Source organism: Monodon monoceros, unplaced genomic scaffold (genome assembly GCF_005190385.1).
Source record: "Monodon monoceros isolate NGI ecotype Baffin Bay Population unplaced genomic scaffold, NGI_Narwhal_1 Super_Scaffold_4, whole genome shotgun sequence".
NCBI lineage: Eukaryota > Metazoa > Chordata > Mammalia > Artiodactyla > Monodontidae > Monodon > Monodon monoceros.
Window position 1 is genome coordinate 49,357,727 of NW_021703781.1, and position 19,179 is coordinate 49,376,905.

General features: G+C 48.4%; 1 protein-coding gene across 4 annotated transcripts; it reads left to right on the forward strand.

Annotated features, from left to right (window-relative positions):
• Positions 1-98: 98 nt before the first annotated feature.
• On the forward strand, positions 99-18,813 carry FFAR4 (free fatty acid receptor 4). Of its 4 annotated transcripts, none has more exons than XM_029200871.1 (3): positions 99-721; positions 8,359-8,487; positions 18,222-18,813. In XM_029200871.1, the coding sequence occupies exons 1-3, from the start codon at positions 155-157 to the stop codon at positions 18,609-18,611; spliced, it is 1,086 nt and encodes a 361-aa protein (XP_029056704.1). In that variant the 5' UTR covers positions 99-154; the 3' UTR covers positions 18,612-18,813. The 4 variants fall into 4 exon arrangements, with proteins under 4 accessions (XP_029056704.1, XP_029056706.1, XP_029056705.1 ...); XM_029200873.1 differs by having other exon boundaries at positions 148-565; positions 18,222-18,719; XM_029200870.1 differs by having other exon boundaries at positions 155-721; positions 8,359-8,504; positions 18,197-18,611.
• The last annotated feature ends 366 nt before the right edge of the window (positions 18,814-19,179 follow it).

Consider the following 19,179-nt stretch of genomic DNA (forward strand, 5'->3'; position numbering starts at 1 on the left):
TAGCTCGCAACGCCCAGCGCCGGCGCTGCTCAGGCGGGAGGGGGCCAGAGGGGAGATGTCGCAACCGTCTCCCTCCCTCTTTCCCCGCCTTCGCACTCAGTCACCTCCCAGATGAGCCCGCTCGCAGACGGCTGCGGGCCGCGGTGTGCCCGGCATGTCCCCTCAGTGCGCGCAGGCGGCGGGCATTGGGCCCGCGCGCAGCCTGGAGCGGACCAACCGCACCCGCTTCCCGTTCTTCTCCGATGTCAAGGGCGACCACCGGTTGGTGCTGAGCGCCGTGGAGACTGTGGTGCTGGCACTCATCTTCGCGGTGTCGCTGCTGGGCAACGTGTGCGCCTTGGTGCTGGTAGCGCGCCGACGGCGCCGCGGCACCACAGCCAGCCTGGTGCTCAACCTTTTCTGCGCGGACCTGCTCTTCACCAGCGCCATCCCGCCCGTGCTGGCCGTGCGCTGGACAGAGGCCTGGGTGCTGGGCCCGGGTGCCTGCCACCTGCTCTTCTACGTGATGACCCTGAGCGGCAGCGTCACCATCCTGACGCTGGCGGCAGTCAGCTTGGAGCGCATGGTGTGCATCGTGCGCCTGCAGCGCGGCGTGCGGCGCCCGGGGCGGCGGGCGCGGGCCGCGCTGCTCGCGCTTATCTGGGGCTACTCGGCGTTCGCCGCGCTGCCCCTCTGCATCTTCTTCCGCGTCGTCCAGCAGCGGTTCTCCGGCGCCGACGAGGTGAGCGCCGGGGTGTGCACGCGGGGCAGGTGTCCGGGAAAGGCTGGCAGGCGGGTTGCGCCGGAAACGGTGATCTAGGATGGTCATTAACAAAAACAACAAAACAATTAGGCCGTTTGCTGCATTTAATCGTTGTGTCACCGTGCGCGGCACTAAGTTTTATCTGTGAAATTTCACTGTGACCCTACGATGTAGATCTCATAAACGCCCTCCAAAACGTTGTAAGTGGAGCCCCCGTAATGCCTGTAAAGTGCACTGACTATTGAGAGATTAATGGAGTAAGGGGCTTAGCGGCCAGACAGACCGAACTAGGGGACCCGGAATGACTGATCACATTATAGTAAATTCTGCTTTCTCTTAGTACTCTTATTATCACACCTATTTACAGATGAGGAAGCTAAGGTACACAGAGAGTAACTTGCTCAGGGTGTCTCAGCCTTAGCGCGAGGAGGAGCTAAGATCGCGCTCAGCAGATTCAGTGCGGGCCGGATGAGGGTCCTGCTTTGAGAATCGCGGGCAGGTGTGTGTGAATGGGCCGGGGAGAAAGGGCTTTGTTGACCCAGAGACCCCGGACCTAGTGCTGCCTCTAGCGGGGCTGTGACTTCCCCTCCGGAGCCTCAGTTTTTCCAACTGCAAGACGGAAAGATTAGACCATGGGATCTTACCCTGGGAGCTTTGAATGAAGAGTGGCTTCAGAGTATCTTGGGCGCCCCAAATGTTCCGAAGATTCCAGAGGCTGAGCCCATAAGCGTTATTCTGGGCAGCGCACCCAGATCATTAGGATCATTGCGGGGGTCCAGGATCTAAAAAAGATTCTGCGCACAGTTCATGACATTGGCTCGAGGCTATTCCTGTCCCGCGGTACAGAATTGCGGGCGCAGGTTTGTTCCCTTTGCTGCCCTGTGGCGCCGCTGCAGGGTTTGCGCGCGGAGATTCACCCGGGCCACCTGACCTCGACAGTGGCCGGCGGTTCTGGCTGTTATCGCGGTGTTAGGTTCTGTGGGCCTCGCGGGGAGGGCCGGGGACAGAGGTACGTACGCCCCACGGGAAGGCGCGAGCCTCGAGGCTCAGCCTCCTGGAGTGTCTGCCCGAGGCTGGGTTCTCCGCCCCGTTCCTTTTCCCTACGACAGCAGTCGCTGGTTTTCTGGCCGTGGGACACTTCCTTGGCCCTAGGAAGGAGTGTGGGGCCTCCCAGAAGAAATCACAGTCCCAAAGAGAGCCCTAAGCAGTGACCAGAAGGGGTGGGAGGGCCGGGAGGGAGGGGGGAAGGCTTCTAGCTATGAAGGTGAACGTAGGCTGACGTGAATGCAGAAGTGGGCTTCTCTGGACGTTTCCCAGACTGGTCTCTCACACAGGCCTTTCACTGGGGAGAGAAGTCTGCATCCTGTGATATATATATATATATATATATATATATATATATATATATAGTTTTTAACACAAATCAAACCGAAATCAAACTTTTCAAACCGAAAAGTCTCTGGGGGGCTGGGATTCTGCCATCTGTCTTTTGACTTTTTTAAGTTATTCTCTCACTGAGTTACAGTGTTTCTGTATTTTTCACAGACTTGAGGGATTTCACAGAACTCAGGGAGTTAAAACACATAGAACATACCTTAAGGATATCTTATGTTTCCAGACAGGTATCTTTGTGCCTCCCCCTTTTACAACTGTTTTAGGTACCCTCTTACTTAACTGGAAAATAACACTAAAAAATGAGGCTATTGTCACCTCCCAGCCAAAAACCCAGACTAAAACTTCTTGCTGACGTGGACACGGGGATTGTCTGAGTGAGAAGGCCTTCGCACAGATGCAGGACCTTCCGTGCCTTGCCACTCTGTATTTTACCTCAGGTAGGGCATCTGTGGAGGTTGGAGTTTACCGTAAGGTGCTTCCGTGGAGGTCTGTGTTGTGGTGGTCTTCCCTCAGTCCCCCTTGGGGCTGGGCTCACAGACCCCTCTTGTTTCAATGCAGAAACACCTCCTTGGTCTTAAGAGCCTTTGGAGAGGGATATGGGGAAAGCCACTGGGAGAGAATGGGTCCGCACAGCATCTCAGAAGATGAGGGGCCAGGTGAGCTGGCTGCAGGACCCCTGTTCCCTGAAATTAGTAGAGGTGGGGCCGGGGAGCTTGTAAGGAAAAACTGGGACAGTCCTTTCCAGCTCTCCATCCTCTGTCTTTTCCCCCACCTGCCCCTCAGCCCCCAACACACACATATCCACACCTGCCAGTAAGCCAACAAACAGAAAACTCCTGGTTCCTCAAGGGCCATGACCTGAATATGTAGGAAACATCTTACTTTATAGGTGGGCCAAGTGAGGCTCTGCAGTTAAAGAAATAAGTTGAAAAGACTGAGAAATAGCAGGGGGGAAGGGGTGGGGCCATTGAAAAAAAAGAGACAGAGAAGGATCTAGTCTAGACTGAATTGAGACTCACATTTAAAATTAGCAAATGCTTGTTTTCTCAATCCTCTACTCCCAGCTTCCTGGCTGTAGATTCTGCCTGCCCGCTCCTACTTGGACACTAAATATGGAGGTTTTGGATGGGGGGGACATTTTCCTACCCAAACCACCAGCTGAGAGAACTAACTAAACCCAGGCGCATGCTGGCTCCCTCCCCTCAAGGAGCACCGGCCCGGGAAACAGTGCCTCTCAGAGTTTTCTGTTTATCTGAGCTCCCCCCACAAAAAACCCCCAAGAACATGATTACCTTTGTCCATTTGGGCAGTGAGTACCAAGCAGTCAAGGTGACCAGACTCTTTCAAACTTAGATGAAATGATAGACAGGCTAGAAAATGCTAAATAATTTGGTATTAGGAATGCAGGCTTTGGAGTCAGATGTTCTGCGTGAATCCCATCTCTGCCATTTAGGAGCTGTGAGCCAGAGGCAAGTGGTCTCATCTCTCTATACCTCACTTTCCTCATTTGCCAAATGGGCACAATAGCAGTATTAACCTTATAGGATTACTGTGGGGACGGAAGTTCAGTAAATGAGCTAACACCTGGCACACACACAGTTAAGCGCTCAAGAGTTGCCAGCTATTATTAGTTTCCTTATCTTTGGTTATAAATATTTTAAACATTTTTCAAACAGTACAATTCTTCTGATTGCGGTAAAATAAAAGACTGCCATTTTAAGAGGGTGGACACATCCTAGCAACTTAGACATCTCAGCCGGGTCAGCTCAGCCTTTGCCAGTGGGATTCCTGCCTGTGTATGCTGTGGCCCTGGTGGGGCATGACCCTCATTGGCAGGTGGGGAGGACTGTCCACCCCGGTCAGAGTGTGCTGCCCATTGATTCTGCAAACACTGAGCACCCCTCCCTCCTGCCCCCGCCGTGAGCCACACGACCAAGATACCGCCCTTCTTTTCAAGGAGGGGCCTGTGGATCATGCAGATTCTGGTCCCAGACCCTGCACAGTTCGGTAACCCCACAGTAACCCCACGAATTGGTGTTCTCATTTATTTTCTGAAGGAGAAGATGCCTGTAGTTACAGAATGGGCAAAGGATGGAAGCAGAAGTTAGCTGGGGTCTGTCTGTTCCTCCTGGTGCCTCTCCCATGAGTTCACACTTCCAGAGGAGCGCTTGGTCCCACTGCTCTGCCCTGCCCCAGTTTAATACCAGGCCAATAATGTCGTCGTGTCCCTACTGAATGTGGATTGGCTGAGGAGACAAACAAGTTTCCTCACATTTGTTAATATTAGAGGATACTTTTAAGATATAGGAAAGTAAGTCCATCTCTTGCCATGGGTATGTTCTTTCTTCTCTGCTGGGAAGCTGATAGGAGAGGAGATATATAACTAGGATTCCTAGTTCCTTAAAATGACTTTGAAGTCTTCCATTTTGTTTGAAGAGGTGGGGCAGGGAGAACTATTTACAAAGGTGTTCCCAAGGGTATTCCAGGAAGAGTCATTAGAGAAGCTGACCGGAAACAGCTGGAATCAGGTGGCATTTGCAAATGAGTCAGCCAGTGCGGGGAGGGGTCAGCACTTGAGCAGTGCCTGTAGATAGATGTCCCCCATCCACAGGAAAGTCTTCCTGGAAAAGAATGAGTGACGTGGGGGACTGGAGGGACATCACAGGCAGAGGAGATAGCCCACAATGTTGGCAAGAGATGGTGCTGGAAGGGTTGGTGGGGGTCAACTAGAGAAGGGCCAGTTACACACCCTTTAGGGCGTTGGGACTTAGGAGGTGAGAGATGGCCTGGTCTGTGGTCTGTGGGGGGAGGGGGAGCAGTGAGAACGAGCTTGTGGTGGGTTGGGTAGCTATTAAGGCAGAACCTAGGAGTTCCCACTGAGTGGAGAGGGAAGAAGAAGGTGGAAGGCCAGCACTCAGGTATCTGACAGCTTGGAAAATGGCGGCTCCGTGCCCGGAGTTGATGATGCAGGAGGTGGAATCTTTGGGGTGGGACACTGGAGGCTAGAAGTGCCTGTGAGGCATCCTATAGAGATGCACTCAGGGCAGTGGGGCCAGTCTGGGGTTCAGGAGAAGACTGGGCTGGAAAGAGGAGATTGCAACAGCATCTGCAAAAAGCCACCGTGGAAAATGGGTGAGATTGCTGGGGAGAGATGGAGCTTGGGATGGGAATACCAGTCACGGTCAACCACACTTCACACCATTGTACGTGGCCTCCCATCTACATCCTTTCTGGTCCAGACACTGAGCTCCAGCTTCCCCATTCCCTTGACTGAAGCCCCATCCTTCCACGCACAGCTGACACAACCCCTCCTGGATGTCTGGGCTTGCCGCTCTGTACTGAAGTTTCCTAGTGCTTTTTTCCCTCCCTGACTGTAGCATAGCCTCCTTTCGCATCCTCACTGTAGCCTCACAGTGGCTTAGTCACCATGGCTTGAGTCAGCGAGTGGTTGGACAAATAGATTAAAGGACACTGTTATCAGCTCAGCCAGCTCTGCTTCTGTAGCTCAGTAACAAAGCAGGCCCAGCACTTTTGGTTTTCAAATTTCCTTTTTATTTTTTTTTATAAATTTATTTATTTTTATTTATTTATTTTTGGCTGTGTTGGGTCTTCGTTGCTGCGCGCAGGCTTTCTCTAGTTGCGGTGAGCGGGGGCTACACTTTGTCGCGGTGCGCAGGCTTCTCATTGCAGTGGCTTCTCTTGTTGCAGAGCACGGGCTCTAGGCGCATGGGCTTCAGTAGTTGTGGCGCATGGGCTTCAGTAGTTGTGGCTCGCGGGCTCTAGAGCGCAGGCTCGGTAGTTGTGGTGCATGGGCTTAGTTGCTCCTCGGCATGTGGGATCTTCCCAGACCAGGGCTTGAACCTGTGTCCCCTGCATTGGCAGGTGGATTTTAATCACTGCTCCACCAGGGAAGCCCGACACTTAATTTTCTGGAGTGTATCTTTCCAGTCTTTTCTATGCCTGTGTGTGTGTGTGGATAGATACCTTTTCATTTGCACCTACACATTTTCTTCAACAATACGAGGCTAATGCAGGCAGATTATTTAAGGATCTATATTTTTGTCCCTAATGTAGAGAGAACACCTTGCTCTATCATTACACAGTCTTCTACAAAATCTTGTTAAGCTTGGAGAGGGTTAGGCAGACATTCTGGAGAGGGTTTTCAGAAAGAGTTGGGAGTTCTTGGGGGTTTTAAGAAATGCTTCTGGGGTCATCTGTTTCTCTGCCCTCCCTCCCTGTACATTTTTCCCATCACAAGCATAAGAATTAGAGACTGGGCTTCCCTGGTGGCGCAGTGGTTGAGAGTCCGCCGGCCGATGCAGAGGACACGGGTTCGTGCCCCTGTCCGGGAAGATCCCACATGCCGCGGAGCGGCTGGGCACGTGAGCCATGGCCGCTGAGCCTGCGCGTCCGGAGCCTCTGCTCCGCAATGGGAGAGGCCACAACAGTGAGAGGCCCGCGTACTGCAAAAAAAAAAAAAAAAAGAATTAGAGACTAAGTCACACTCAGGGCTGGAATCTGTTTCTTCTGTTTGCTGCTTCAACATTTCTGCTGATCTGTGTTGCCCACCCAATGCACTGGAATAAGGGGTCCCTGGTGGGTGGAGGTCTGAGTACAAGCATAGGCTACCTGGATTTCCCAAAGAGCTGTGGTCCCTGCACTGTCAATATTCAGAAGATCCTTGAGAGACACAAATTTCTTTCCAATCACAAAAATGTAGAAAGCTCTAATAAACTTTATTCCATCCGGTGTGCACAGTGGGGGTGGGGATGAAGGAACAAGTTTTTAGAATGTCCAGTGCATTTGTAAACTGTCTAAACAAAACAGGAAAAGGAAGCAACATTCTCACCCCCAGCACCCTCTCAGGGTACAAATATAACTAAAGCATTCTTCCCTGCCTGACTTGCCTTAGCAGTTTTGGTAGGTTCCAGGATACCCTCTATAACCACTCATCTCTTTGGAGATGACTAAAAAGGACTACATCTTTAGGGTTTTAGACTATTATTTTAGGAGGAAATTTCTAAGCTTTAGCTTCCTCCTCTGTGTAATGGGAAAAATAACTATGCATTTCAATAAGGTTGTGATGAACATTCCATGAGATAATATATGTAAAGTGCTTCCTGGCAAAGAATAAATGCTCAGAGAATTTTAGATACTGAATAGGAAAAGGAGTGATTATTTGACTCTATTTTGAGTTTGACCATGCAATTATGATACACGTTGGGAAATGATAAAAATTCTTTGCCTTTGCTTAGTATAGCATTCAATAAATATTGGTTAAATGAATGAATGAATGAATGATGCTATGAATAATGATACTACTTATGGACTGTGGTTAAGGTGCCTTGTCCACCAGAAATCAATAATGTGGTCTTTTTACACAGAATATGCTCTTAAAAAATCTGTTCTATGTGTCCAGAAGTGTGTAGGACTCTTGTTTTCTAAAGAGTTTTGTCCTATAGTCAAGCAGGCGCTGGAGATTTGTGTTTGGGAGGATAAATAGATCTCTTGTCATTGACCTGTTTGTTCATTGGAAAAAATTGTTGCAGCAGCTTAGTAACTATCCAGTGAGGTCTGGGAACATGTTTCGGGGTTTGTAGTTAGTGTCAAACATTTGAATTCAACGCAACATAGTGACAGCAGCAAGGTCACAAACCTGCATGCTCTTCTGCCCCATCCAGTGGTTTTACATCTTGATGACCGTGGCTGCACCTTCACTCTGGGGCTGTTGCATTCTCCCCTGGAGGAGAGGCACACCTCACTCCAGGTTTTATATGTTTGCGTGTAGCACATCACTTCCAATCTATGTAAACTTTCAGGGGTCAGATTTTTCCCCTGTAAAATGAAGGTCTTGGAAGAGAAGGCTCAAGGGCTCTTTGCAGCTCAGCCCAGGGAAGTGGAAAGAGCACTGGACCTGGAGCCATGCCTGGGAACTGACTCTGGGTCTTCCCAGCCTGGGACCCTGAGGCCCACGTGCCTCCCTTGGAGAATGGGAATAATAATTATGGTGATTCTGAGGGTCAGAGGGGAATGACTTGTAAGTGGGGTTGTGTGGGCAATGGAAGGGAGTCGGGGGTTTCTTGTCATACCAGTTGTGTAACAGCAAAACACAACAGGGTAACACAACATTGTAACAGTGCCAGGTAACCCCACCTGGGGCTGAGCTAAAGGCCAAATAAAAAGCCAGCATTAAATGACCTTCTCTTCCTTTTTGTAACTAGGAAATTCCGATTTGCACACTGGTTTGGCCCAGCATTGCCGGAGAAATCTCCTGGGATGTGTCATTTGTTACTTTGAACTTCTTGGTACCAGGACTGCTTATTGTGATCAGTTACTCCAAAATTTTACAGGTATGTTTGCTTCAAGCGCCGTGGCTGAACTTCACTCAGGCTTGGGGTATTTCAGATGAACCTTGGCATTTCCAGGTCAAAATTTACCTTAGAATTCGCACCAGCCCAATCCTGGTTCACTGCCCAGATCCATCCCTCTGCAACGCTGAGGGACAAAAGTTTGGTCTTTTTAAAAAAGTTATATCTATGTGACTTTTATTATTATCATTTGTTTTTGCTGATCACTAAAGTAATACAAGCTCATTATAAAAAATTAAAGACATAGAAATGTGTAACACAGATACTAAAAATCTGGTTTACCCCCACTGTTGACAATTTAAAGTACATTTTTTCAGGTTATTTTTCTTATAAATTTATATATATATACATATTTCTATGCAATGTGAGTATGTGTATGTATATCTGTGTACATATAAACACATACGTATATATATATATGTGTGTGTGTATATATATATAATGAACCATATAAAATGGTCAACTATAAAATATCAACTATTACCATGGTTCAACCCAATGTTTTTTTTTTAGATTTGAGATAATGCTGTCTGCTTTGTAAGTTCCTTTTTTTGATTAGCACTGTATCATAACATCCTTCCAGATCGGTTCCTATATCTCTGCCTCATTATTTCTAATGGCTTCATGGTTCTCCATCATATAGTTGTGACGTAATTTATTTTATGGGCTTTTGGGTTGTGTCTATTGTTTCCCCATCACAAACAGCAGTGTGGTGATAAAGAATGTACACTTTTAAAAACTTTTATTGAAGTACAATATAAATACAGAAAAGCACACCCAGCATACACGCACAGCTCACAAATTGACCACACTCCCAGAAACAGCTCCCAGAAACAGAACGAGAAACAGAGCATACGAGAAGCCCCTCCTCTATCCCTCTAATTGCTACCCCCCGCTCCCAGGGCATGTGCCTTGTAAAAGTGCACTGAAACAGGAAATGATCTCTATCTTCAATGTGACTATGTACAGGGACATAAAAAAGACTTGCCAGCCTCTTTCTTACCCCTTGAGGCAGCATATTTGCATGCGAGGTGCTGGCCCAGGTAGATGGCATCTACATGTGTTCATGCTCATTTCAGAAGGTTTAATGCGAAATGCTTGAGTCCTCTCCGAGGTTCACCGTTGTTGAATCTTGGTTTTATAGCATATAATGCGTCATATGGCGAACAAGCAGGTTGAAGTGGAGCCCTTAGGTCCTGCCTGCTGTCTGGCCACTGTTAGGGCTCTTTTGTTGTAGCTAAAGATCTGTGACCTTCTTAGATGCTTTAGAACCCAAAACCAGGCCAACCTCCATCCGAGTCTTCTAATCTCTGGATCCTGTGTGAGACGGCCCCCCATGTTAGTCCCTAGACTCTTCCCCACCAGTTGACTTGTGACCTGTTTAAGTGACGTCCCACCTGGGGCTTGTTCAAGGGTATGAGGCAGATTCGGGCCTGGAGCTGAGGTCTGTAAAGTGCTTGCAGTGGGAGCCTGGCATGTGTAAATGCTATGTAAGCGTTAGTTACTATCATTATGTTAAAAGAAAAGAAGGGAGGGAAAAAGGAAGAGAAATGGAGAATGAATTTTTAAAAAATTATTTTAAAAATATTTATATGGTGTTTACAATGTGTCAGGAATTCATTTAATCCTAACCAGAATTACAGATGAGGAAACCAAGGCACAGAGAGGTTAAGTAACTTATGAAAGGGCACACAGCTCATAAGCAGCAGTATCAGGACTTAAACCCAGGCAGTCTGGTTCCAGAGTCCCAACACTTTAATTCCTCAGACATTTGTTAAGAATTTGCTCTGTGCAAAGTGTTGTTGGGGAGTAGAGATTGGTCAAGAGTAAGCAAGTCACATTCTCTATCTAGAAGGAGCTTTAACACAAGAAAGGGAAGGGGGAGACAGACAAAGGTGCTGCTATTCAATGCAGTGAAACCCTGAAACACATTAAGGAGTGATACTGAGGCTTAGTTTGAAAACACTTTGCAAATTGTTAAAAGAGAAAAAGGAGGGAAAAGGGAGAAAAAGCAAAGGGCCATAAAAAACACGGAGACCAGAAGGGGTTATTTTAATAACCTGCCTTTGAGTCCTGAATCTGCCCCTTACTTGCTGTGTGGCCTTGGCAAGTTACTTACCTTCTCTGAACCTCTGTTCCCTCATCTGCAAAATAATGATCAAAAGTCCAACGGTTTAAGATTTTTGTGAGATACATAGGAGATACTCCTGGTGGGACTATGGTGAGTGTCATGCCTGCCTGTAGCAGGGGATGAATAAATTACAGCTGTTGTTAATTGTTAGGCGAGACTGTTCCTCTAATCCTCTCACAGCATGCTGGGAAGACGTACTGCTGAGATTTTTGAGAGAATAAACAGCAGGGCCCAGATTTGGAGCACCGCAAGAACATGGGACTGGCCCTAGAGCAGAGCTGGCTGGCTAGATGAGGGCTGGGCAGAAGCTGGCTGTGGCATCCGACCTCTCCTGCTTGGGCAGTCCCACTCCTGAGTCCATTAGAGGCAAGAGGGTTCTGATCTGTCCCTTTTCACTCGTGCCTCATGGTTCTCAGCCACCTTCTGAGGAAGGACTGACTTATTCTATGGAAAGGATATTCTTTTCCTCGGGCCAGGGCCCACCTGGAAACATCCTAGGAATCCTCGAGCCCTGATGTGTCCTCTTATCCATCTGCCTCTAACTGCAGTTCCAGACACTTTGCCTATAAACTCACGGCCAGCCTTCCGTTCTTCCCATCCCAGACCTCAGGACAGCTCCTGGATGAATCGAGTGTCTATCGTGACTCACAGTTATGAAATGGTGCTCTGAGCAGTGAGTCAATGATATAATTTAGATCCCATCACTTCCCTCACAGATGGAGGAAAAGCTAAAACCCTCACCTTAAGGCCCTGTGTGATCTGTCCCCTGCCTGCCCCTCTTGCGTCATCTTCTCCCCCTCCCTCGTGTCCTTGGGGCTCTTTCTCACACACGCCAACACACTGCTGCCTCAGGGCCTTTGCACCTGCCATTTCCTCTCCTGGATCTCTCCCCCCCAGACTTCTGCATGGGCCACTCCCCCACTTCATTTAGGTCTCTGCTCAAAAGGCTCTTCTCCAGAGAGATTCCCCATCATTCTCTAGTCCCTGATCCTGATTTATTTCTCTTCAAAGCACTTCCAACCCCTGTCATATTCCATTTGTGTGTATTTACTTGCATATCATCTGTCTTGCCCACTAGAATGCAAGCTCCCTGAAGGCAGAGACTTTGTTTTGTTTACTGCCATAGTCCTGTGCCTAAAATAGAGCCTGGCTTATTCATTGTAGGGGCTTAATAAACACTCATTGAATGAGTAAGACACAAACTTTGATCACACTGAAAGGGCCAACAGCACCTTCTCCTTTGGGACAGTGGGAAAACCACTGGACAAAGAGTCACGAGCCCCAGATTCTAGTCCAAGCTTTATTACTGTGTGACCTTAGGCAAGTCGCTTAATGAATGTGGGCCTCAGTTCCCTCTGGAGCCAAATGGGCCTCAGTGAATCATTTAACACAATAAAATGAGAATTGCAGGTATGATAATGCTTTGAACAAACTGTTAGACTTTAATATGAAAGAGATCTAATGTGATTTTGAAAATTGCAACATTAATGCAAATATAAGACTTTCAGAAGATTACTTTCCACCCCACTGGCAAAACTGACTATTGACCATATCCCAGGAGGACTATTACATTTGTTCTCACTTTGCTCCTGTTTGTAACTTGGAAGCTGGTAAGCTGCCAGGTGGAGAGCCTGGGTGGGGCCGCCTAGCTTGCGTCTCTCTTCCTCTGAAGATACTCATAACTCAGAGACCCTGAATCAGCCTTTCTGCTGAGCTTTTTCTATCAAGAGCAAAACTCTGTAAAATCAATTGAACATCAATATTAATTAGCTATATTCATAGAGACACAATTAGCAAATCATTTGAAACCATAGGACAGATAACTACACTACCGACCCTTTTCCCACCAGCCCTACCTCTCACCTGTCACTGCTGCCTCTAACTCAGGTACCATCTCTAGGCCTGAGAAATGTCTCTTTCAAATCACCCTGACTTTTATTCCTCACAAGCAGAGTGTCCCCTAAAGCGTTCTCTAGAACTCCATGGGATGTTAGATGTTAGAAAGGGTTCTATGATCAAAGGAGTTTGGAAAATGCTGGGTTAATCAAAGTTAAATGGGTTTCTTTGCTGCAGGCCTTCTCAGAGCCTTTATTATGCTCATGAACTTTGAGAATCTCCATCTCTGGAATAGAGTAGGCAGCATTGCTAAACCTGACTGCAGACCGCCTTTTCCCCACAGAGCTCTCTCTGGGCTGGTGCTCCACAGACTCTCCTTTGGGAACCGCCATTCTCAAGCCGCTACCCTGGTTGCTGGCTCTGCCCTGGGTGAGCACTGAGAGGAGGCTTCACTGGGGCTCTTTTTTTCTGGGGCTGCTTCAGTTGCTCATGGCAATGGCCTTTATCACCCTCTGCCTTCCCTGCTTCCTCTTTCCTCCTGACTCAGGCGTGCTCTACATCTCCAGTGGCTTTTTCCTATCAACAGTTTCCCAGGGTAATAGTCTCCAGGCCACTCCTCAGTGCCTTTGATCAGGCTGACCATGCTTGCTGGTGGGGCTTGGTTTATATTGTCACCCAGTAACCAGCACCATGGCAGGCTTTGTGACAGCTTATAGGTTTCTTGGTCCCCCTCTCCCTTCACCCCCAGGCCCCTCACCACCCAAACACTAGAATGGAAGTGCGGGGTGGGCAGTGCTACCTTGTTTCTTGCTGTGCATCCGGCACCTGTAGGAGTGTTGGCCACATAGTAGGGGCTCAATAAATATATGTTGAATGACAGAGTGAGTGTCTGGCCTGAAGTTGGAAAACCTTCACCTATCTCAGGGCTTAACTGGGAAGTGAAATCCCTTTCGACTAAATGTGAAGGTCTTAGGTAGTGAACACGTGGCCCTTCCTTTCTCCATGCCTGGATCTCATTCCCCAGCTTTGGGGCCTGCTTGCCGGTGATGGAAGGGGAGGTTGGTCCTCTGGAAGGATGGAGTCTGTTGTCTGATGATTCTAATAGGGAGGTTGTGGATTGACCAAGCAGCCCTCAGAGGAGACCCAACCCCAGGGGCTGGAGCTGGGTCAGTGGGAGCGACCTCTCCCCACATCCACCTGTCCGCGGCTGTGGTCTGGTGGCGTGGGGTGACAGAGGGATGTGGGGTGGGGAGAAGCTTTGCTCGTAGCCTTCAGATGCTCATGTGAATGTGAAGGCAGAGAGTCTCAGGCAATTTAAAAGTGACTTTTCAAAGGACTGGGGGAGAAACTCCAAGCCTGTTGTCCTAGATGAGTAGTTCTCATACTTTAGTGATTGAGAATAACCTGGGGAGTTTATAAAAAGTGCGGATTCCTAGGCCCACTCAGACCCACAGAATCAGAGTGTCTGAAGGTGGGCCGAAGCATTTACATTTTATGGAGTGCCAGTGACCCTGATGGTGGTGGCCGTGGGCCACGTTCCCGGGAGCTCTGTCCTCTGTCCTGGTAGTGGCAGTGGTGTGACTGGCGGTGAAGAGCGTACCCCCTGAGGTACCCTTCCCCCACTTGACCGTGAGGCCTTGAGCAAGTCACTTCACCTCTCAGGGCCTCCGTCTCTTGTCCCCAAAATGAGAGCATACCCCACAGGCTTGTTTTAAGGATTAAAGTTAATCCTCAAAAGTTTATCGAGCTTTTAATTTGATCTAAAAGCACAGCAAGCATTCAGTGTAATGCCAGAGACACTTTAAACCCTGAACAAAAGACGACTAGTCTTGTCATCTAATGTGGGGAAGGGAGCAGGGAGGAGCAGCATTTTATTATAATGGGCCCATTTTCCTTCTCACTCCCTCAGAGCTGTGGGAACTGCGGATGGAAGGAAATAGGGTAGCATCAGTCAGTGCTAAAAAAAGAGCCAAGCACATGTTCACTTGGCCCGTGAGTCAGTTGTTTTGCTGTCTGCTCACGGTCATTGTCAGACACTTGCCAGAGCCCCTGACCACAGCAGCCACAGGGCTGCCCAGCCCCAGGGAGCTGCAGTCTGGTGGGACTCAGAGGTAAGAATGATGCTTCAACATCTACCGTAGAATATGTGGCAAGTGCCACGTGAGTACCTGAAACAAAGCGCTGCAGGATGCCAACGGCAGATGAACCAGGATGCCCTCCCGGAGTCCCTGGCATTAGAGCTTGGAGTTACAGGCTGGATGGAAGGATTTCCACTGACAGAGATATTAGAGGGTGGGAAGGAATTAGTTTAAGTTTAAGCATGGACTGGAGTCAGACTGCCAAGGTTTGAAGCCCAGCTCTGCGACTGCTTAGCTGGGTACTGTTGGGCAATTTCCTTAACCTCTTTGAGCCTCAGTTTCCTCCTCTGTAAAATGGGGATCATCACTTATCTACAAAACAGAAATAGAGTTACAGATGTAGAAAACAAAATTATGATTACCAGGGGGTAAGTGGAAAGAGGGATAAATTGGAAGATTGGGGTTGACATACACACACTACTATATATAAAGTAGATAATTAATAAGGACCTACTGTATAGCACTGGGAACTCTACTCAATACTCTGCAATGGCCTAGACGGGAAAAGAATCTAAAAAAGAGTGGATATATGTATATGTATAACTGATTCGCTTTGCTACACACCTGAAACTAACACAACATTGTAAATCAACTATACTCCAATAAAAATTAAATTAAAATAAAATAAAATAAAGCAAAATAAAATGGAGATCATCAAAGTACATATGTCACAGAATCGTTAGGAGAATTTAAAGAGATAAACCAAGTGATATGTACAAGGATTTGGCACATAGTAAGTGCTCAATAGGTATGAACTTCCATCCACATCATTCATTCAAAAAATATCTAGGGAACTCCCTGGCAATCCAGTGGTTGACTCCCGACTTTCACTGCCAAGGGCCCAGGGTTCAAGCCCTGGTCGGGGAATTAAGATCCCGCAAGCTGCACGGTGAGGCCAGAAAAACCCCAAAAGAACCCCCAAAACCAAAAAAAAATATCTAAAAGACACTGTACCAGGGACTCCATCCTTCTTGGAAGAGCAGTGTGGACAGCACTAGCAATGAGGCTGCTGTTGGAATCATCCTCGTGTGCCCACCAGGCTGCACTTAGCCTACTCAGAAGTGGTGCCATTTCCCCTGCAGCCTACCCACCTGCCCCTGGGCAGCTGTTACCCTCCCAGGTCAATCATCCAAGGTCTCAGGTTCACCAGCTTTCACCTGAACACATATTCTAACTTTGATTCTACACAGCACCTTCCAGCTTAGATGTGCCAGTGTGGCTTTTAGCCTATGGGTCTGAGCAGTCACCCCGCTGCAGAGCAGGGGGGCGGAAGTGGAAGGCAACTCCAGGAAGAGGGCTGGAGCCTTTTATGATATCGCTCATCTTCAGCTCACCTGAGCTGGAGTTTCACAGATGGGGGCTTTGACCATTCATCACTAGCAGAGTGACCTTCAACAAGCTACTCACATTTCCCGAGATTCAATTTCCTCATCTCTGGAGCGAAGATAATAATAGCACGAATCCAACGAGCAGTTTTGAAGATTAAATGTGGCAATTTATAAAACAGATGCATTGTACAGTGGCTGGCACACAGGGAGCCTTTCGTGAAGCTCGGTGATCCTGATTCCTGTTGTTCTTGGCGGGGAGTGGGTGGGAAGGAAGGGGTTCTGTTCATTCAGCACCTGTTGCCTGGGTCCCCGTCACCTAGAAGTGGACCAAAACTACTACACAGAAGCAGCTGTATTTAATCACAGGAAAATTAAATGGCTACCCTTTAATTAGCTAATTAGAAGTATTCTAAAGAGAATATTTTAAGCCATTCGGGTCTTGGAGTTAATCTTGCCCCAAATTTGAATGATTCTGATTACTTTCTAATTGCTTCATCTCTTGAGATGCAATAATTTTAGGGGAATGGTCCTAGGAAGGCCCGGGCAGAGCTAACGAACAATAAGAGTTTTGGGGCTTCCCTGGTGGCGCAGTGGTTGAGAGTCCGCCTGCCGATACAGGGGACACGGGCTCGTGCCCCCGTCCGGGAAGATCCCACATGCCGCGGAGCGGCTGGGCCCATGAGCCATGGGCGCTGAGCCTGCGCGTCCGGAGCCTGTGCTCCGCAACGGGAGAGGCCACAACAGTGAGAGGCTCGCGTACTGCAAAAAAACAAACAAACAAACAAAAAAAGGGTTTTGGCTATTAAAGTCTCCAGACATGTAAGCACTCATTGTGTGCCCAGCAGCCTGCTCCTGCAGGAGAAGCAGGACACAGGGCCAGACTAAGCAAAGGCAAGTAAGCAAGCACCACGAATGTGGCAAGACATTCGGAATTGGATCTCTTACCTGGGACAGAGGTCACAGGCTGGAACAAAGCATGTCAGGCTAGTGGGTGCAGGGCCCCATTTTAGAGGAAAATTAGAATTAGGCGTAAGCGCGGGACTCTGTATGTATCCCCGGGGCAGTGTGAGCCTAAGCACTGGGGTCTTTAGGGCCTCTGGGGAAGCCCCACCTTCTCTCTCACGGACTCAGCTCCTGTGGGGCTTTCGCCCTCTGATGTGAACAGTTCTAAGGCTCCTGTTTTCAAAGTGCTTTGGCTGAACCCTCTCTCTGGAGGGCCTGTTTCTTCACCTGTAGAATGAAGGCGTGGAGTAGGCCTTGGCTACTCAAAGTGCAGTCCTCGGGGCATGCAAAATCAGAATCTACACTTAAATAAAATAGTGCTGAATGCCTCACAGGCAGAGTGAAGTCTGAGAAGTGCTGCTCCAACCATGCATGGGCCCATCTAGCTCCAACACTCTGGTTCTGAGATGTTATGAAGCATTTGTCTGTTCCAAAAATACTGTTTTTACGTGGGACAGTGGGGTGAGAGGACATGCAGGGCTTTATTTTAATCTGGTTAGCCTGCCTCAGTTGATGGGCCATATGTCCAAGGCGGCCCACAGCCAATTAGTAGCCAGCTTCTCTGATGGATGCTGAAGCAAGACCCTCTAACTGACCAGAAGAGACTGGGCAGAAGGTTCAGAGAGCAGTGCCTGCAAGGGCTCCTGAAAGAAGAGTCCAGAACACCCTTCTGAACCCATGTCACCTTGCCAAGTTGCCTCCTTGCCCACAATCCCTCTGCTCTAATGCTGACCCTGCTCATTAGTACAAAATATTAGAGGTCCTTTCAGTTCCACTGTTGAGAATTTATTCTACTGATATGCTCATCTAGGTGTGCAAAGATAGGCACGAGGATGTTTATCCTACCAGCTGTCACCTCTCCCCTGGGGGCATAAATGGGAAATGGTTTCAGTTTTTCAACACGTGTCACTAGCAGTGCTCTGGCCAGCTCCTCTTTCTTCCTGGGAAAGGGAGTCTTGAATGACACCTGAACCTGTGTTCACACATCTCTCTTCTAGACCATTGCATTCTGGCTTTGCACTTCCCCTCGTCAGCACTATTTATAACACGGATGATCTGCCTTATTTCTCAGGAGGCCAGCTGACCAGCGCATCCTAAACGCGGGCAGCGAGCCAGGCCTCTGAGAAGGGAGCTCTCTCCGCACAAAGCCCAAAGCCAAGTAGTCCCAGTGCAGTGGGAACGGCAGATTCCAACTCCTGGGCCTCCTCTGCCCCTCCAGGATCAACACTGCCGATGTCCTGCCGTAAACTGTGGCGCCGGCTCTGTTTTGTGTTCCTGCAGATCACGAAGGCGTCAAGGAGAAGGCTCACGATGACCCTGGCTTCCTCGGAGAGCCACCAGCTCCGTGTGTCCCAGCAGGACGTCCGGCTCTTCCGCACCCTGTTCCTGCTCATGATCTCCTTCTTCGTCATGTGGAGCCCCATCATCGTCACCATCCTCCTCATTCTGATCCAGAACTTCGAGCAAAACCTGGTCATCTGGCCGTCCCTCTTCTTCTGGGTGGTGGCCTTCACCTTTGCCAACTCGGCCGTCAACCCCATTCTCTACAACATGTCACTGTTTAGGAACGAATGGAGGAAATTTTTTCACTGCTTCTTCTTCTCAGAAAAGGGAGCCATGTTTACAGACACATCTGTCAGAAGAAATGATCTGTCTGTTATTTCCAGCTAGTTAATTTTTCTCTGTAGGCATCTATTTGTCACTCTCTGGCAAGCCATGGTGTGTTTTCAAAGGGAGTTCATTTCCAGGATGGTCGCACCAGGGTACCTGCTTTAAGAAAATGTAACCTATGCAAATGTACATTTACAGCACCAGTAGATTGAGGGGTGATCATTCAGTATAACAATTCTATCCTTTATAAAAGTATTTGCTGTGGGTTCCTTTTCAATATGAACTTTTTCAGTGTGTAATATGATTAAGTTTAATAATTTTTACTTGTAACTGTTCAGCAATCTCATCTCCTACACGTAAAGCCACGCCTTGCCGGTTTCCTGAAGTGAGTCTTGGAACAGGTCCAGGACCCAGATCTTTGCTCTGAAGAGTCATGGCCACTCTAGCTCCCCACCCTGGATTTGCAAGGCTGCAGGATCATTCATTAACGTCAAGAGCGCTTGAGGAATTTCCAAGGAACAAGGATTTAATTTCCAAGGAATTAAAGGTGACTTTATTTTTCATTTATAAAGGGATGCCATGGACCCCTTTAGGAGAAGCTTTGTCATGAAGTCAGAGAGGAGGTCGG